The sequence below is a fragment of the Xenopus laevis genome, chromosome 3S (assembly GCF_017654675.1).
Source record: "Xenopus laevis strain J_2021 chromosome 3S, Xenopus_laevis_v10.1, whole genome shotgun sequence".
NCBI classification, from domain to species: Eukaryota; Metazoa; Chordata; class Amphibia; order Anura; family Pipidae; genus Xenopus; species Xenopus laevis.
The window spans coordinates 63,348,410-63,369,080 of NC_054376.1; the positions used below are offsets into that span (position 1 = coordinate 63,348,410).

The 20,671-nt window shown below is 37.1% G+C and overlaps 1 protein-coding gene across 1 annotated transcript in view; it reads left to right on the plus strand.

Moving 5' to 3' along the window:
* The window catches only part of snd1.S (staphylococcal nuclease and tudor domain containing protein 1 S homeolog), a 408,840-nt gene that overhangs the window by 114,640 nt on the left and 273,529 nt on the right, over positions 1–20,671 (plus strand). The window contains 1 exon segment of the mRNA NM_001086137.1: positions 11,863–11,963. Coding sequence (NP_001079606.1) covers positions 11,863–11,963 — 101 coding nt within the window.

Here is a 20,671-nt window from a genome sequence, read left to right on the forward strand (position 1 = left end):
CCCAAATTGATCACATTGACAAGTACTGGAATGTAATTTTCTAAAGGGTGACTACATGACTGGGGGCACCTGGGAAACAGACAATATGTTTAACCCCATGTCCGATTTCAAAATTCAATATAAAAAAAATGTTGCTCTTTTGAAAAACTGATTTCAGTGCAGCAAGCTGCTGGAGCAGCACTATTAATTGATGCATTTTGAAACAAATACATGGTTTTCCCATGGCAGTATCCCTTTAAAGTTTCAAGCATTGCCTTTGCTCATACTTCCAGCCTGTTCCAAGTTGTATCCAGGGATATAATTAGGGGCTCCCCATCCCTTTTCTACACTAGAGTATCTAGGTAATACTTCATAATACACCAGTATTGTGCATGATCCCAGCTAAGATATAATTAATCTTTATTGGAGGTAAAACAGTCCCCTTGAGTTTAATTAATGTTTAAATTGTGGTTGTTAGAATTATGTTCTGGAGATCATTCTGGATAACGGGTCCCATACTTGTATCTAATGTGTAAACAGCCGCACCTGGATATATTAAAAAAAGTGTATATATATATATATATATATATTCAAATATATAATTTTAATGTATTTATAAAGCATAAGCATTGCCATATTCTGCAGAGTTGTACAATAAAATGGGTGTATACATTGAACATACAGATTTAAACACAAAGTGCCCAATAATGTGTTTATACACGCACACATACACATGCATATATAGACACGTGTGCATGTGCACATATTTGCATGTGCACACACACTCACGCATTTGTGTGTATATAACACATATATTTTGTTAGAAATTACACAAGGAAGTCTTGCTGCTATAGCAATCTATCAGCAATGCTTAGCTCTTGGCATGCAGGAATTTTTGTAGTTCAGCAACAGTCTGAGCTGAAGGGTTGGAGCTTTTATGTTCCAGCATTTAGTGGTAGAAAAAATTTCTATTTTCAGCTACACAAAAGGCTTCCTAACTTAAGTGATAATTTGAGTAGTTAAGCTTTGTGGTGTAGCTTTTATAAGTAACATACTTTCTTCTTCCTTTTATCCCCATAAACATACAAACATCGCTTTAGTGTCTGTTTAATGGAAAAGAAAAAATGGCAAACATAACTTTCAAGGGTACTTTTGTTAGTGGCATAAACAAGAACAATCAGTGTGGGAATAAGAGAAGTGCTAAGCTTCTAACATGCAGTGTGTTGTCTCTTTAGCGTGTGAATGTGTAGGATGGTGTCACTTAGTGTTCTGTTCTGAGAGATACCCACAGGTCATTCTTCTGCCTTTGGGGAGAGTATCTGTCTATTGTGGTTTACACATTGTACAAATTCTAAACATAATGTCATTTTGGCACGATCATCTTGAAGGGCAACCACAGTACTAAAAAGGAATTGAACCACCAGCAAATAGTTTCCATCATCCCCTCAAGACTTCGATGTTTTATGGCAGATCTAATATCATCCCGACATAATCGCTTCAAATCCATTGATTTTGCGTTTACAATCCATAATTGATTTCGATTTAGGTTAAACATGTTTTTGATATTTCATTTTTTTTTTTTTTTGTAATTAATGTCAATGTATTTTATATACAGTACCTGTATTTGTATCTTTGTGTAAAGGCGTGTATGGTAGACCATTTGTGTGAGACTAGAACCCACTGGTGTGATAACCTTGGCAACAGCCTGAATTTGAGCAGTGTGCAAATCGTTCTGGTTTAAGAAATGCTCACATGCAAGTATGCAGTGGATTGTCTAAAATAAATGACATCAAATCCCATCACCGAGGATAACTGAAAATGTATTTGAAACGGTCTCTATACTACTCTTAAGAAACTTTGGGCACTTAAAGCATCAGTGTTTGCTTCCATTTGGTTCATGGTACATTTCACTGCAAATTTACATAGGTGTTCTGGTTAGGCCATGTTATATTTGTCATTCATTTTTTCTGTCTTCTGAAATAAGGTGCTGGTATATGACATGCTATATGTGATATGGTGACCGTTTTTTCTCTGCTGTTCTCTGCTCTGTACAAGACTCCTCGAGGGAGTTTCACCGGCAGTGATTTAATTCACATTGACTATTGTTGACCTTGAAAAAACATCAGTGAGGCGTGAAATCTGTACAATCTTCTTGTCAGTCCTTCCTCAAAAGGACTTTGCTTGGTGCATTGTACAAATAATGCAAGAGTTTCTGCAGACCACTGAAGATAGATATGCTACCTTTACATGCTACTTTTCAGTTTCTGCTGTGGCATCCATGACTTATACACAATGACTTATAACAAAGTTAGTTCTCATTCTAAGAAAAACCCTTTACACATCCTAAAGGGATACTGTCATGAGTTTTACGGTCATTTTTATTGTTGCAAATCATTAATTTAATTTATTATTTAACCAATAAATGTTTTTAGTTTGAATTTTGGTGTGTAAGTAGACCTTTCAAATCATTGTGCCTGATCATGTTCTTTTAGAAATAGCCAAGCTGTTTCTCCTATGCAGTGTAACTGAAGGCAAGACTTGAGTGCTTTACTATTCAGTATTATTCTCTTATCTATCACTAGGCAGTACATGGGATCAATTTGAAATAATGGTGGGGTCTTTTGGTGTTACCTTCCATTATTCTGCTGCAAGAATAGGAAAGCCTATATAAAAAAATCAGAAGAAAAAAAAAAACTGATGAAAGAGATCAGGCATAGCAAAAGGGGTGTACATGTAGGAGAATACAGATGATGAATGGAATATAGAGAAAATGAATAGAATATAGAGAAATAATAAAGGCACAAAACACTGAGCAACATTAAAGTGGAAGTATAGAGAGGTTGGTGCATTATACATGTGGTGTGCTAATAAATTGTGGACACTGTTCATTTGCTGTTTAACTGCAATGTTCACACCACGGTATTATATTTTTGACCATGGTTTGACCATTTTTGAGTTTGTGAGCAGATGGTTTTTAAAACTGCATTTTAAAGTCTGATACATGTTCAATATAATGCTCAAGACTAGAAGCAATGCATAGCTAAACTGATTTCAAATCAGCGGTGCAGTGTAATGAATCAGCCTTCATCTGCAAGAGCTAATATGACACTTGTCGTTTTTTTATTTATTTATTTATTTTTACATTAAATTACCTGTGGTACATTAACCTACAAGCTATTACTGCAAGCTGAGAATGCATATGTTCCACTGTGTATATACATGGAAAAATCTGTCTTTACAACATGTTAAGAAAAGCTGCTTTTTTTTTTAAATGGTATGTTTACTTTGCCTCAGGTGCCCCTGGAAACAATTATAATAATGTTTAATTTTGCCCACTGCCCTTTGGCACTTTCTGTACTCGAGCTGTCATTTTTGGAAACTGAGCACTTCAGTATATATTAAACGAAGAATATAATTCAAACGAGGCAGCTTGAAAGCACTGGTAATGTTGCCTTTCTCCATTAGATAAGGTTGAACTAGCTGACCCATTTAATGTTGCACTGTTTTCTTTCTTTCCCTCTTGTCCTACTGTTCTTTTGTATAACCTCTAAGGCACTTGATGGTAAAAGAGATGCAAATCTACTAGTCTATTGAAACTGAAACTTTTACAGATCTCTTATGGTTACAATATATTTTATAACAGTTAGCATTTTACTGCTCAGACTGCCAGTGTTCATTTTACAATAAAGTACATTTTCTTTCCTTCACTTCATTCAACTAAATGTAATTGGTATTTGTAGTAAAAACTACATCAGCAGTGCTTTCTCATAGGTAATCCTTTTCCTAAACGGTTCCATTTGTGTACACCCTACCATATGGCCAGTCATTCCGTTCTTTGTCCATCACAATGCAAGTACACATGGTACTGTAGGTTCAGATAGAATGAAAAATGTAATCTTTTTCATTTAACAGCTTAAAACTCAAGCCCAGAATACGTGGCAGGTGCACTTAGATACTTTTGTAAGAATTTAAGATTAGCAAAGAAACAATTGTAATTATTTAAAAAAATAAAGTCTCTTGGGGAAACTGTGACTTGCAGCTTCAAGGGCAATTCATCTGAATCTATCTGTTAATACAAGGTCTGATGTGATGGGCCTGTACAACTAGTACTAGGGAAATACTATTGTTACTAGTTCCAACACAATTTCACAGACCTTGGTTGTTAATCTGCCCCATGGAGTTTAATTTGCGTTCCTGGTCACATTCGCAACACATTAGTCTGTTGCCATATTAGCTCTTTTATTTAAATGACCAGTAATAACAACAAAAATGTCCTAAAGTACTGAAAATAAAATGTACTGTTGTGCTGCACTGGTACAACTGGTGTGTTTGCTTCAGAAACTCAACTATAGTTTATATAAACAAGCTGCTGTGTAGCCATGGGGCAGCTATTTAAAGCTGAAAAAGGAGAAAAGGCACAGGATACACAGCAGATAACAGATAAACTCTGTAGTATACAATGGGATTCTATTGTGTTATCTACTGTGTATTCTGTGCTTGAATGGCTGCCCCCATGACTACACTGCAGCTTGTTTACATAAACTGTAGGTGTGTTTGTGAATGTGCATCTAATCTTCATCTCCATAATCTTTTTTTGTATTTTTTTTTTTTTGTTTTTGCAATTAAAATTAATACACTTATTTGTAAAGATTAGAGGGGCAATTTGCAGATGCAGACTGCTAAACATTCTACAGTATTTTTAATTCGGTGCATATGGTTTGTGTATGAGCTAGTTCTGAGTGCTCTTTCATAATTGAGATAGTGGCTCTATATTCCGCCTTCCTTCTAATCCAAGTCGAAAACTGCAAGGTCTGGCTATAAATTAAATAAACAATCAAAGATGTGCATTAATTCACTTGCAGCTGTCTTCCAGCTCTTCTGTAGGTTGAGGCAAGAATAATACTGCTTACACCTATCAGGGTTTGATAGAACCCTCTCTACATGCAAACCTTAGCCACATTGATGAGATTATAAAGTAAGTTACCCTCCATAAATATAGCTGGTCACTTGTGTGTATTTTGTAGTATTGCTGTATATGTGAAAATGCAGCTAAAATTTTCAAAAGTTAAATCAAACATTACTCACTAACTGCCGTTTTCACGTTAATTAAAAACATAATTTTAGTTGCTCAGTTGAGATTTTGAGGTGAAATATGCATATTTTCTATTAAACTGTGTTTAACAACATTTATCAGACGTTGCATGTAGAGGAAGTGCATACTGTTGACCAAGACTAGTTTTTTCCAATCCCAAAAGATCATCCCGTATGCAGAAAATACTTGTAGGTCATGTTTAAAGAACAGACCTGCCAGGTACTCTGCTTTAGCCCAGCTTTGTCTGTTTTTGTGGCAATCCGAGCATTAATACACTACTCTAAAGCTGGCCATAGACGCAAAGATCCGATTATACGAATTCTCGATTCGTAAGATTTTCTGACTTTGTGTGGAGAGTCCCGACATTTTTCGTCCCATGGAGATCGGTTGTTTGGTCGATCGGACAGGTTAAAGGAAAACTATACCCCCAAAATTAACACGTAAGCAACAGTTTACATCATATTGAGTGGCATAATTAAGAATCTTACCAAACTGGTCTATATATTTAAGTAAATCTTGCCCTTTTATATCTCTTGCCTTGAAACACCATTTTGTGATGGTGTGTGTGCTGCCTCAGATCACCTGACCAAAAATACTACAACTGTAACTGGAAGAAGTGTTGAAGCAAAATACAGAAAGTCTGTTAATTGGTTCATGTGACCTAACATGTATGGTTTGTTTGTGTGCACAGTGAATCATACGATCCCAGTGGGGGGCCCTTATTTTTTAAAATGGCAATTTTCTATTTATGATTACCCAATCGCACATACTACTAAAGTGTATTATTATGAAAATGGTTTATTTACATGAAGCAGGGTTTTACATATGAGCTGTTTTATGCAATATCTTTTTATAGAGTCCTACATTGTTTGGGGGGTATAGTTTTCCTTTAAAGATTTCTGTCGGCTGCCAATGATATCTCTGCATGTATTGCCGATCGGACAATTTTCAGTGGCAGACTGTCACCATCTTTGTCGGACATAAACTTTCGTATGTTTGCTGTTAGGGGCAGAACATCGACTGATCTGTTCTTTTACTACTTTATTTAAACTGAAGGTTAGTGGCAGGTCGGGAGATGGTCCAATACAGGTCGGGAGATGGGGAAGTGTCTATGCGTCTATGGCCAGCTTAATGCTTTTCCCAGTTCTGCCATATGCCATTAGCTAATGGGTGCAGCTTGAAGGTGCTGCTCCATAACATAAAGGGTCATTCATTTCTGCCAGACAGCTGGTTTCAGTGTGAAAAAGGCTTATGCCATTAAGCAGGCCCAGATTTGTGTGAAGGCCACATAGTCCCGGGTCTAGTGTAGCAGGATTTTATGGGTGGCATGCCATCCATCAGCATCCACATTGGTTTGAAGCACTGGGGAAATACAGGAGATTTGACAGTTTTTAAAATTTCCTGGGTGTTAATCTTCAGCACTCCTGACCCGAGGAAGGAAATTTATGTATGCCCACGTGTCAAGGGTAGGGGGCGACAAATGGTGGTGGGCCTAAAGCTGCCCGAAATGTAAATCCAGCCCTGCCAATAAGTATGGAATTGTTGCTGGAAATGTGATCTTAATAAATGTGGAATAGATTTATTGAAACAGCAGAAAGTGATTGAGCATAATAATAATGTAGCTCAAGAAAAATGCTTTCCCCCAGGAAAGTCTAATATATAATTTCAAAAATGAAATTGGTGGAAAATACATACTAGTTTATCCAGTATGTATTGTTTCATTTTTTTCTGTTCTGCATGTGCTTTGAAGAAAAAAATAAATTACATTTTTCTTTAATCTCCAGCATGTTCCTTCAAAAGGCTTGTTTTGTTTTCTCAGCTGGTTCAACAAACTGCCTCCTCTACACCCTAGGATGGCAAAACGGCGTTGATCTGCTCTTCCCTGTGTAATTCACTTTTTCCTCTACTGCCACAAACTTTTGGCCAGTCCAAGAACATACCATTTATTTGCATGCTTTAAAAAAAAAAGAAAAAAAAAAGGGTTTTCACCAGAGGAAGTGTGGTTCATTTTTACTAAGCAGCTGCCAAGAACTGTAATCACCATTGGTTATGTATAAGAGGGGCCTGATGTCCATGCTACTTGCCATGCTGCTATACAGTGCCATGTACATTTCCTTTGCAGTGTTTAAGAGAAGGCAGTGTGATAAATAACACTAGGCATCCTTGTAAGGTTAGCTTAGTTTTGCCAGTAGATTCTATCTCTTCCCATCAGAACACTTCTTCCTGCTTTTCAGCTAGTTAGTCTGTGACTTGAAGGTGTGCCACATGGGAAATAACTGTTCAGTGAGTTTGCAATTGATCCTTGGCATTCATTGGCATTCAGCTCAGATTCAAAAGCAACAGATATGACCCATGTGGCCCTCCCTTAAGTCACTGATTGATTACTGCCTGGTAACAAATCAGTTGAAACCAAGAGAGCTGCAAAGCAGGAAGTAGTGGTGTTCTGTTATGTTACACATCCAGTCACTCCAGCCTTTGTAGATTACATTTTTGCCTAACTTTATTAGAAACATTTTTTATTTTGCACAGCCTATTTACTTTTTTTTATTTTTACACTGATCAATTCCTCTAATGAAAAGCTATACATGTCACTAGTTGCTATGCTTTGTCTTATCAAGAGGGTTCAGTACTTTTTAGAGAGCTTAATCAAAAATTAAGCTTTATGTAGCTCACCTACATGCATTTACCACTACAGTTTTAGACCATGCCAATGCTGTTTTGAAAGTAGAAGCAGAGAAGCAGTCAAACAAGCATTTAAAGGAATTGTTCAGTATAAAAATAAAAACTGGCTAAATAGCCTGTGCAAAATAAATAATGTTTCTAATATAGTTAGTTAGCCAAAAATGTAATGTATAAAGGCTGGAGTGGATGTCTAACATAACAGCCACAGCACTACTTCCTGGTTTACACTGACTGGTTACCAGGCAGTAACCAATCAGAGACTTGAGGGGAGGCCACATGGGTCATATCTGTTGCTTTTGAATCTGAGCTGAATATTGAGGATCAATTGCAAACTCAATGAACAGATATGTCCCATGTGGCTCCACTTCAAGTTGCTGACTAATTCAGAGTTAGAGAGCTGAAAAGCAGGAAGTAGTGTTCTGGCTATTATGTTACACATCCAATCACTCCAGCCTTTATACATGACATTTTGGCCTAACTATTTATTTTGCACAGCCTATCTATTTACCTAGTTTGCTTTGTCACACTGAACTGTTCCTTTAAGATATTTCATTTCAAAGAGAATGGAGGATTGGGAACTGTATCTACAATAAAATTTTGCTGTCACAGAGGCTAAATGCGTTCATGCTCTGCTATCTTGAAATGTGAGCAGGGTTGGTTTCCACTTATTTAGTAATAATCCCAAACTAGGCTTACCATAGTCTCTTCCATTTAATGAGTGCTGTGGTGAAGGAGCTCATGTAGGGCTAATAACAAAACATCTTATGTACAGTTTGCAGATTTCTTCTTCAGTTGCAGAGAGCCCCTAGGATACTGGTCAGCTGACACAATAACATTTCTATCTTGCAGCCCAGGTATCCTGGGTTTAATTGCAGGCAGAGCACAATCTGCAAGTCGTTTTTTTTGTCCCTGTGTCTGTGTGTTTTTCTGAGGGTTATTCTGGTTTCCTCCCACACTTAAAATACATAGACAGGTAAATTAACTCCTGATAAAACTGGCCCTACTGTGTGTGAATGTGATGGAGACCCTCCCTGCCCCTCTACTGGGGCATGGCCAGATTGAAATCATGAATAATCTCTGTGGAATGTGGTGCTAAAAAAAGTTTGATTAGGCCTTAAGAATAGTATCGGTAAAATGTACTGTAATGTAGCTGCCTCTTGCTAGTTCACTGAACTGCTAGCACAGTGCATTTGGAATTTGGCTGCCAGGCTTGGTTTTCTGTCCTCTTCTATGCTTCAATCATTTCTTGAGCTGGTGCAACAGCTGGCAGGTACCCTGGAAGATGCCTGTACCAAATGTAAGCTTGCCCTTAGCCCAGAATTTAACAGAGATAATTTTAAAAGGGCTATATTGGGGGTTTAATGATTGTTCTGTGTTAAAGAAGCAAGTCACTGGGATTATTTCCTGCTCCAGAGAACCGAGACTTTCAATCCTCTACCTTACAATACGCAGGATAACATGGGAGGGCTTGTATAGAATTATGTGGCGCTTGAAAGCTGTCATTCTCCTCTTCTTGGCTTGATAAGTGTGAGATATCCGAGAGAGAGAGAGCTAGAGAACACAGCGCATTAAGGCTCACAGCCTGAGATTATTGTAAAAACCTCCATCCTTCCTGCTGAATGCACCAATAGAACATTTTGCTATTTGTTACTGATCTCCAATGCTTGTTAGGCTTTCTGTATGCTTTTGCATTCATCAGTTCTCTGGCTGTAACAAAAATCAAACCATGTGCATGTAAATTACCTGGAAGTGGCAAGAAATAATGACTAGGTGTCACTATTTTAGTGTCTTATTTTCTTACAGCAAAAAAGTAAATAAAACCGTGCATTGACAAACATTAATGAACAGATTTATCAAAGGTCGAATTTATTAGAGTTAAAAAAAATTTACATAAATTATGATATACTCACAACTCGAATGGGAGGTTATTTAAGAAAAATTTGAGCGTCTAATATTCAGTCAAATAGTCCAGACCCGAAAATTTTAATTTGATTCGTATTTGAATCAAGTTTTCAGGGAGGGACCTTTCAAACATGATGCAACTGTTTATCTATCACAAATGGTTTTTGGAGTAATATTAGCCCTATTTGTTTTCAGAAACAGTAGGCAAAACATGCTAACTCCTTTGCAGCATGGGTTAGTGCTGCAACATGGGTATTTGCACATTTCAGAGATCTTTTACATTTTTGGGTAGTATTTTAATTTTTTTTTTTTTATTCTGTAACCACTGTTTTATTGTAAGGCACTGTTTGTAATGATAAGTGCTGTATAACTTGCTGGCACCATGTAAATAAATTAACACTGCAACATAGCCCCCTCCTGTGCCAGCAGCAATGTCATTTCTTTGCTCTAGTCCAAGAATAGGGTTACACTTTCCCTTTACCCCATGTGAGTGCCTGTCAAAATTGTACTCCCCCAGCAAAAATGTAATTACTATCCCTCTGTGACACATCTTCACTAACTGAATGTTTTATCTTTGACATATCATGCCAATGGAGCAAATATGTGCCACAGATAACAATGGTTTTATAAAGAATAAGGAATAAACAAACTACATTTTGCAAATATTCGAAAAGTCAGTATACAGTTAGAAAGTTTACCGTTGCATGTATTTTTTATCATGCGAGTGAAAGTAATTTAAAGTTGTAAATTTGAAGCTTTTGATTTCCAATCTGCCTCCTGCACATTTAATTAAAAATTATGGTTGTTGCTGAAATAAGTAACGCTGACAAACTCAAAGCCAATAGTACTCGCATCAATGTTCATTTTAATTCTTATTATTCCATGTGCACAGTATTTGTTTTTCATGAACACTTTTAAACAGTGCACATTTAAAAGTGCTGTATGTGCACAAAGAAGTGGGTTGGTCAGAAAAGGTGCAAAAGGATGTGTTCACACAGTTCTTCTGCACTGGATTTAAGATTTGAGAGTGCATGAGTGTATGGCTTAGAGCCTTAGAGAGAACATTGCTTAGATGGAAACCAGATTAACACACAGCTCAACATTGGTAGTTTTAAGAGGAAAGTGACTTCAGTGCTGTTTCTGCCACAAAGAGAAACTTACCCCAGACAGCATTTACTAGGGTTGGTAGAAGCTGCCCCTGAAACTTTTTTTAAACAATTTTTCTTTTTTGTTATAGCTGGTGGTATGTTAAAAACATACCACCTTTTAGGGGCTAGTCCACTCGAGGAGATTCGGGGAGATTTTGTCGCCTGGCGACTAATCGCCTCGTTTTTTGAGCGACTATCTCCCCGAACTGCCTCATTGTTTTTCCCTATAGGCTACAATGAAAAGTTGCCTGCGCTAATGCACACGCGGCGATGCGTTTTCAATAGTTGCCCAAAGTTGCCTCAGTATGTCGCCAGGCGGCAAAATCTCCCCGAATCTCCTCGTGTGGCCTTACCCTTACACATGTTTACAATTGTGTTTTTATTTCAAGGCGATGCACCCTTTTTCAGTTCTGTTGGTTTCTAATAGTTCACCAGAAATAAAGCCTTTTTTCAATTACTTTCTATTTTTTCTGTTTCTGACAGTTTTTCTAATATTCATGCTTAAAAGTTAAGTTTTCACCTTCTTATGTCTTTCTAAAGCATCTATGGGATGGGAGGGGGGTCGCCAACTTTGTAATTGTTCTAAATCGATACATTTAGTTTATACAATGCTTATATTTGGCCCTGTTGAGCAGAATCCCTGAGTTTTATTTAAGGGAGCCGTTTTATTTATTGAATTGATACAATAGTTGCTCATGTTCAACATGTAGTAAATTGTAACAATTGTTACAATTAAATGTAACAATTCAGATTCTGCACTTGGAAGGAACATTAAACTTTAATAGTTTTTGCACTTAGAATTTACAACTGGATTATAATCATTTGATGCAATGTTTGTAGATCTGATATACAATGTGTAGTGTGATACAATTTGTGCTCATTTCATGTCATTCTAATTGTGCTGGTACTGTGATCTGCTCACTGTTTCCTTTTGGTCTGCTTTATTTAAATTAGTATGTATCAGAAGATCGCTATAGGCCTTTGTGAGAAATATATTTAACACTTTCCAATCTGTTGCTACAAGGTTCATATTGTATATATTTTTTGTCTCCTCTTCAGGTTAATGTCAATGTAGATTATATCCGTTCAGCAAGTACAGCAACTGAAACGGTCCCAGCATTTCCTGAGCGCACCTGTGCCACAGTCACCATTGGAGGAATGTAAGTACATGTGTCATCCTGGTGTGTCTGTGCATGGACTGTTGTTATAGCCAGTTTCCTCCTCTGATTTGTAGCACTCTGTCAAACATACTGAATTATTTATACAAACTGAGGCCTTTTAGTCCTGATTTGTTTTTATGAGCATATGTATGTGACTGTGAAATGTATGGATCAAATGTAGCAAGGATGTTTGTAAATTAGAAACTGTAATGGCACTGGGATGGAGAAGTCTTAGCAATCATTGAAGTATTATTAAGTATGTGCAAAGCTACTAAATATATTGCAATAGAAGCGAGGCATATTGCAATAGAAGCGAGGCATATTGCAATAGAAGCGAGGCATATTGCAATAGAAGCGAGGCATATTGCATTACAAGCGAGGCACTCTTCAAATATTAATTGCTGTATCCCTCAAAAAACCAAAGTTAATCGAGGGGGAGATAACAGTTTTATATAGTGTAGTATTTGTAAATTGAAATTCAGATCTCACCCTTAGTGATTATTTATAACTTTTTAACGACAGTGCATTTGTTGACCACTTTTTACTTTCTCTGTGTAAAATATTATATTATATTTATTATATTCAATCACGGAACGTTTTGTTAAATAACTTCTCACGGAGAAAGTAAAAAGTGGTGAACATATGCACTGTTGTTATAAAGTTATAAATAATCACTAAGGGTGAGATCTGAACTTCAATTTATAAATACTACACTATATAAAACTTTATCTTCCCTTCGATAAACTTTGAATTTTTAGGGATACAGCAATTCATATTTGAAGAGTGTTCTTATAACGGGCGGAGGAGAGCCTATCTGATTGCTGGAATTTGGGGACACCATAGCTCCAGGATTCAAACTTATATTTTTTATTACAAGCGAGGCATATTGCATTAAAAGCGAGGCATATTGCAATACAAAAAGGACTGATGGTAGGGGTTAAGATGGGGTAGATTTTATGATGCCTATGGCTGGGTAGCTAACAAAATGGTGGGCAAAGCACCCAGCTAAACAGTCTGGGGAGAATACTGCTGGGCTGGTAATGCACCAGTTTTAAGGCCAAAATGACATTATACATTTTTTGCAGCTGAAAACTAATAACACTCATGGAGAGTGGTAGTTTCACTGGGCATTGTTTTTAAAGCACCTTTCATGTTTTGTATGTTAAATAAATTGCAATATATTTTTCTCTCTCAATGCTTTGGCCTTGGCCTCTTATTATTCTCTTTCTTTACTGCCTCCCTTGGGCAATCAATATTTATGGCTTAAAATCTCCACACATTTTAACTCTGGTTTCTCAGTTTGTCAGCCATTTATACTTGCTTTTGCCAGCACTGCCAAGCAAGACAAAAGACTGCCAACAACAAAGCATTTTGTAAATCTTTATTAGCTCTTTTTCATAAAGCCTTTGATTCTGCAATCTCATACATTCCTATTATTCAGTCTTTACTCATGGAACATTTAAAAAAAAAAAAAAAAAAACTTTGGTAACACACAATTCCACATTAGCTGTTTTTTAATGCCAAAGTAGTAACAATTGTGTCTTAGCCACAACCTTGCAGACTTGTGCATGTGAAATCCTTAACCATAAATCTGTCATTCCCATCTTAATGCCTACCAGGTTGCTTCCTCATGTCCTTGTAGTGTTGCCTTTCCAGAGAAAGGTTTGATTTCCTCTGTTGCTGGAACTGTTTTGTTAATTTGTCATGGTTGCCTCCCTGTTGCAGCTAGCCTTGGAAAGATCCTAAAATGCTCTTGGCCATACTCTTTGTCCCAGAGAAGGCCCTTTATGAGATGAGCGATCTGTATCCTAGAAGCTGCTAAGTGAACTGGAACTTAGAAATTGCCCTTATCTGCCAGCAACATACAAACTAAGACGTGCTGACAAAAAGCAATTCTCCAAAAGGATTAACACAGACTGGTGGATTCCCTGATATCAAACCCCTTAAATGCTGCAAAATACCTCCACCAGCATTTGTAAGCAGAAATATTGAGAAGCAGAATATTTTAAAGCTTAGCTGCTTTCTTTGCAAAAGCAAGTAAAATACCTTGTTATTTTTATGCATGATCGTGCCAGCTCTCTTTCAGTGTGTGTATGGAAATCCATTTTTAATGTGCATTTTTCTTACAAAGTTTGCAAAGTAATTAGTCTGCTTGGCTTAATGATTTGGATTCCAACCCACTTAATTTAAAAACAGAGACATAAATATTCCTGAGTTTAATATTTTCAACAATTGTATGCAACTGTGTCTTCTGCCATAAAGAGAGCTGGTAAAGCTGTTTTTCACTTCCTACATCATTTAAATAGCCACCTCCTGCCCTCCCAGATTGCTAACTTTGAATGCAAAAATACCTTTTCTAAACAGAGTAATTTTGCCCACTATACCAGTGAGCACCATGGAGCCCTTCTCTTCCGGCTTCCTCTTTCCTTTGCACGGTTTGTGCATGTGCAGTGCAATGAAAGGCTGAACTTTAACTAAAAAGTCGACTATTTCGTTAAACTGTGCATGCATTTGCCCCGGGAAATTTTAAAAAAAGAAGATGCCGGAAGATGATTGCTCCGTGGTGCTCACTGGTATAACCCCAGGCTGGAGCAGTTTTCTACTGAAAGGAGCACTAGTCTGGGGTTTCAGGTAAGTCAATACAATCACTTGGTGTGCGTAACATTTGGCACCCCCAAGTGCACCAAGCCTTTCCTTCTCCATTAAGAAGGTGTACGCGATCAGTTACAGAGGGGAAAACTACAGGGCGAAAATATTCGGTTTAGAAAAGGTATTTTCAGTTTCTTGGCGAACTGCGTACGTAGTGTATGTGCTTGCGACAAATGCCATGTGTACATGCGTGGAATCTGAAGCCTACATATTGTGCATGTGATAGTCTTGGTCTTTGGAGGAGAGCGATGCATTCTGGGTTTAGCTGTTTCTGTAGTTAGCGCTTTGAACAAATCAAAGGCTCTGGATCGTCTAAACTAACGCATACTTTAGCAAATTTACAGCTCTATTAGCCATTATTGAGGTGAGCCTTTCCCTGCACTATATTGTTTTTAGGCTTTCCTTGTCTTCACAAAAGGTTTGTCCCTTAGTTTAAACCGTAGTATTAGTCACTGGACATAAACATGCAACTTTGAAGGGAACATTGATTTAACAGTTTGACTTTAGTAACTTAAATCTTAAAGTAACTTTCCCTTTTATGTCAACTTATGTTGAGCTCATATTAACCACCCAGAAAGCCCTTTGTAAAGAAATCAGTGGTTAGTGTGTTTGTTCTGTTACTAAAAGGCATATTAATCATTACATTTACAGCATTTTCTTTGACTTTCCAGAAACCTGTGGTCGTATTGTGTTATTTGGATACAGTATTGATTCATAATAGGGAACTGTTGTGTTGATTTGTAACTCTGGCCTCTTAGTAGCTTCCTTTAATGAAAAACCTATTTTAATTTAAGAGTTCCTTTTGCAGAATTGAACAAAGTTGCTCTAGATGAAATGACATCCAATATTGGTGTTTATATGTTGCAATTCTATTTTGATCCAATAATATTTTTGAACAATGAGACCTGTCTAGCCCACCCAATTGGTTTGCTTCTTGCTGTGTAACCTTTGACATTGTTTGATCCTTGGCTTTAACCTTTACTGGATGTCAATTCCATGATCCCTGTGACCTTACAATAAAGTACTACTTGTATTTCCCTGGAGCCCATCACCTTTAACCTTTAGAGAACATTTTTTTCTCTTAACTTCCTGAAATGATTTTGCCCTAATCTATTGTGCCTGCTTTAATATTAAAACAAGTTCATAAGGCTTACATTACGGATATTGCATCCTAACAGAGTGTTGGCTGGATCTGTCTCTCTGAATACTGTGTAAAACAAAAATTAATACTTAATAGCCAGGCTCTTTGAGAATGCCACTAGTGCTACCTTTTGTTGTAGTATGGCTTGGAGTAAAATACAAGACTTTGCACAGCCCCACTATTTAGCTCAATTAGCACTGTCCTACAGCACCATAGCCACTACCAATTGGTTTGTTGATTTTAGAAGGAGTTGAAGTCTGACATACAATTATTTTGTACTTGAAAATGCTGTACAAGAAATCATTTACTATACAGGTATGGGACCTTTTATCCAGAATGCTTGGGACCTGGGGCTTTCCGGATAATGGATCTTTCCGTAATTTGGTTCTCATACCTTAAGTCTACTAGAAAATCATAGAAACAGTAAATAAACCCAATAGACTGGTTTTGTTTCCATTAAGGCTTAATTGTCTTATCCCCCCAGTTCCCCTACCTGTACTATATTATTAAATACTATTACTTCTACCACTACTTACACCACAGTTTTATTGCTGCCTAAAATATTTTCTTTGATTTGAATGGTTACACCATGTCTGAAGCGGTGTCGAATAATGGAGTAAATAACCACATTTGGGCAGCATAAAAGAAAATATGCATGTATTTGGTGTAAAATCACAATTTAAAAAGTTTTTTACTCCATTTTTTACACAATTTTTCCTTTCCGCAAGACATTGCAAACATCTAAGTTTCTGTTTGCACCACTCAAGCTCTACATGTGGCAAAAACGCTAAGGTTGCTAATGCATGCATATATTTTCAAGTGTTTTGAATGTAGTAAATACATATGCATTGAATGTTTGACAGCTCAGTCTCTCATTATTTGCATCAAACTCCTAAAAATGCATCGTTACATCTTGGGAGAAAAAAAGAAACATAACCGCTTCAAAACATGTCTAAATCCTCATGGGTGCAACTATATTGAAAAACATGGGATCAATTAATTCATGCTCTTAGAGGTGCAACTCAATCACCTATCTGTACTTATCCTAAGGCTAATTTCAAATTGTCTTCTCTCTGCCCACAGAGAAAATAGATATTGCCAGATGCCCTTCCTGTCATTGCTAACAGACAGTGAGTGGCATTGGGCTGGAGAAGAAAACACTTGGTCTGTTGTTAGCCTAAAGACAGAGATTAATCTATTTTATAGTAACATCATTCCATGCTGAATAACTGTACCATCAGTACATGCGGAATAGCTGTATGTTCTTCACCAATATGTTTAGTTCATATTTATATGGAGTATGATTGATTTCCTGTGTATTGAATATGTGTAGAGCGCTGAGCTGGGAATGTAGTGAAAGGTTCAGTGTGTGATTCAGCACATATCAACATGCAGGGCTGCAAGCGTCAGTACCTATCACTGTGCACCTCTACATCCTATTGATAGCGGTTTGCTGCAGGACTTAATTAGCTATATTATGCTGCTGTGGCCTGGAGCAATTAACATTCTTTACATCTTTGTTCTGCCAATTAAAAATGCTGCTGTTATATAACTGCATGGAATCCTGTCTAAACATATTTATTCAAATTGTTAAATATTGTTGGGATAAGCACTGCCTTTTCTAGAAATTTAGAAATTTTTCTAGTACCTCTAGCTTGGAAGGTGGTGGCCTGCTAGAGCCTTGATGCACCGATATGCAAATTCCTTGCAAGCAGACTATGATTCAGTACACTCGGGCTTTTTGTGTGCCCTCTGCTTTGAAATCTGTTAAAGAGAAAAAAAAGCTGAAGTTTATACACACCTTGTGAACATTTTACACGTAATTCATTGAATTAAAACTTTACTGCACTGTGTCTCAGGAGATATTTGCATGTGCTTTGCCCCATAAGGATAAATTCACAAGACAAATTAAATTGGTTATATTTGCATTTAAGAAGAATTTAGTATTTGTAACAGGCATTCTCAACCCAGAAGCCATAATATGGTATATGTATCAGGCAAGAGGTCGGTGATATGTTTTTTTTTTTAGTAATTGTAATCCTCTTTTAGCAGAAGATGTTGGTGCCTTTTTAAGATGTTCATAACAGCACCACCAACTGGCAGGATTTACTTAGAGTGCTCAATAGGTAGTAAGCTGCCTACTCTGTCTTTTATCGCCCTGTGTATTGGGGCCTTATGGCCTATAACCAGGGGCGCTACTGCCATGAGGCAAGTTGAGAAACTGTCCTCAGGCAGCAGCAGCCTGCAAGTTAGCTGGGGCAGCAAAAAAAACACTCCTGGTAACTTTAGGGTGAGAGATTTGAGAGATTTCATTCCATACTTTTCCAATAAGATTTTGCACTGCACTACACCTACAAAGCCACTCTACTTAAAGGGAAACTTTACCATGAACATTGCAGGTCTCTCTAAAAATACATCACACAATATCTGGTAAGTTACAACAGCCAATGAATTGGCAGAACAGTTTTTACTTCCTGTTACAGTTAGAGCTGCATTATTTCCTGTCTGGTGATCGGAAACCACACAGAGACCATTACAAAATGGCTAGAAGATGTAAGAGGACAATATTTAGTGATGTGTGTGTGTGTGTGTATATATATATCATATCAATTTGGTTCAGCATTCAATCTAAAAGAACAGAATACCGTCCTGTAATTGCAGGCTGCAATAGGGAACTTCTTTTTGCAAATGCAAATTTCTTCTGGTCTGTGTCCCGAGTGCCCACTGTACTTGGGAGGGGTTTATATAGATTAATTTATAAATAATCTTTTTGACCTTTTTTTTTTTTTTTTTTTTAGAATCTGATCTCTTGCCAACGGGTTATTTTCCACATATTGGTAATGTTGGGTCCAAATGGATACATTAGAATATAATGCTTTAGATTAGATTTCTTAGAACGGCTCAACTCAGAGCAAATATGCTGTAAGCTGTAACCTAAAAAACACAGTTGTTACTCCTGACCATCTGCTACATTTTGTTTTGCCTTGACGTCAACCCAGCCTATTGGGTTTATTTAAAGGGCATGTAAAGGCAAAAAAAATAAAATTCCATTTTTACTTTATTTAATGAAAAAGAAACCTATCTCCAATATACTTTAAAGGGATACTGTCATGGGAAAAAATTTTTTTTTCAAAATGAATCAGTTAATAGTGCTGCTCCAGCAGAATTCTGCACTGAAATCCATTTCTCAAAAGAGCAAACAGATTTTTTTATATTCAGTTTTGAAATCTGACATGGGGCTGGACATTTTGTCAATTTCCCAGCTGCCCCAAGTCATGTGACTTGTGCTCTTATAAACTTGAATCATTCTTTATTGCTGTACTGCAAGTTGGAGTGATATCACCCCCTCCCTTTTTCCCCCCAGCAGCCAAACAAAAGAACAATGGGAAGGTAACCAGATAGCAGCTCCCTAACACAAGAAAACAGCTGCCTGGTAGATCTAAGAACAACACTCAATAGTAAAAACCCATGTCCCACTGAGACACATTCAGTTACATTGAGAAGGAAAAACAGCAGCCTGCCAGAAAGCATTTCTCTCCTAAAGTGCAGGCACAAGTCACATGACTGGGGGCAGCTGGGAAATTGACAAAATGTCTAGCCCCATGTCAGATTTCAAAATTGAATATAAAAAAAATCTGTTTGCTCTTTTGAGAAATGGATTTCAACGCCGAATTCTGCTGGAGCAGCACTATTAACTGATTCATTTTGGAAAAATATTATTTTCTCATGACAGTATCCCTTTAATTAACAAATGTGTACCGTTTTTATAAGAAACCTGACTGTATGCAGTGAAATTCTCCCTTTATTTACTGCTGTGGATAAGAATTGTCAGATGGTCCCTAACTGCTGAGCAGGGAAACAATCGTACTTATGAACAGCAGGGGGAGCCCCTGCCTTACTTGCCATGCAGAAGTCAAGCAGCTTTGTTTATGACGATCCCTAAGCAGCCCAGACCACACTGAGCATGTGCACACACTGAGTATGTGTCTTAGTCTTGCAAAGATGTTTAACAAAGTTACAAGATGGTGACCCCCTGTAGACAACTTTGAAAGCATAAATTATTTGTTTGATTAGGCTTGTGGTGCAGTAAGTTCATGTTTATATTTAGTATACAAAATACAGCATTTCTAGCCTTATTCTATTTTAGACTTTACATGCTCTTTAATGTTTACATGATTTTCTAGTAGACTTAAGGGATAAAAATACAAATTATGGAAAGATCCGTTATCCGGAAAGCCTCAGGTCCCGAGTATTCTGGATAACATATGGATTACATATTCGTGGAACTGAAAGGTTTCAAATATTCAGTTACTTCCTTCAGGAATTGCCTATATTCAAGTAAATTCATATATTTATTTGCGAATCTCATTGACTTCTATAAGAGGGTTTTTTGTGTAATCTGTGAGAAAATAAACTGACAGACAGTGAGATACAGGAGCTGTGACAGAAACCGATAAGGATTGGGAGTATGTGAATTATTGCAGAATGCAGACTGGCAGGTACAGTAACACACATACTGACAGTTACAGTAACTGAAGCAGGAGATTGAGAGATATGAGTTGACAGTGATGGAGGAATGGACCTTCAAACCAGCAGTACTAGAAGTATAAAAATGCAAAAGCAAATTGAAAAAAAAGTGAAACCTAGACTGTCAAAGCAAGGTCTAAACAAGAATGTTATGTGGAGGTGGTGCTTACCTGACGTGGCAGAAACAAAGCTAAACTGGGCTTGGCAAATGTAGAAATTTAGAATATACTATGCTGATATGAATTGATATATTTAGATTTCCCCAGTCATCATGGGTACTCATTTAGACGAAAGTCCAAATATATATTTGTAATAATCATTTGCTGTATCTGTTAGGGATTTCCAGCCTGCTACCTTCTTGTAATCCCGACATAATAACTGTAAATATAGT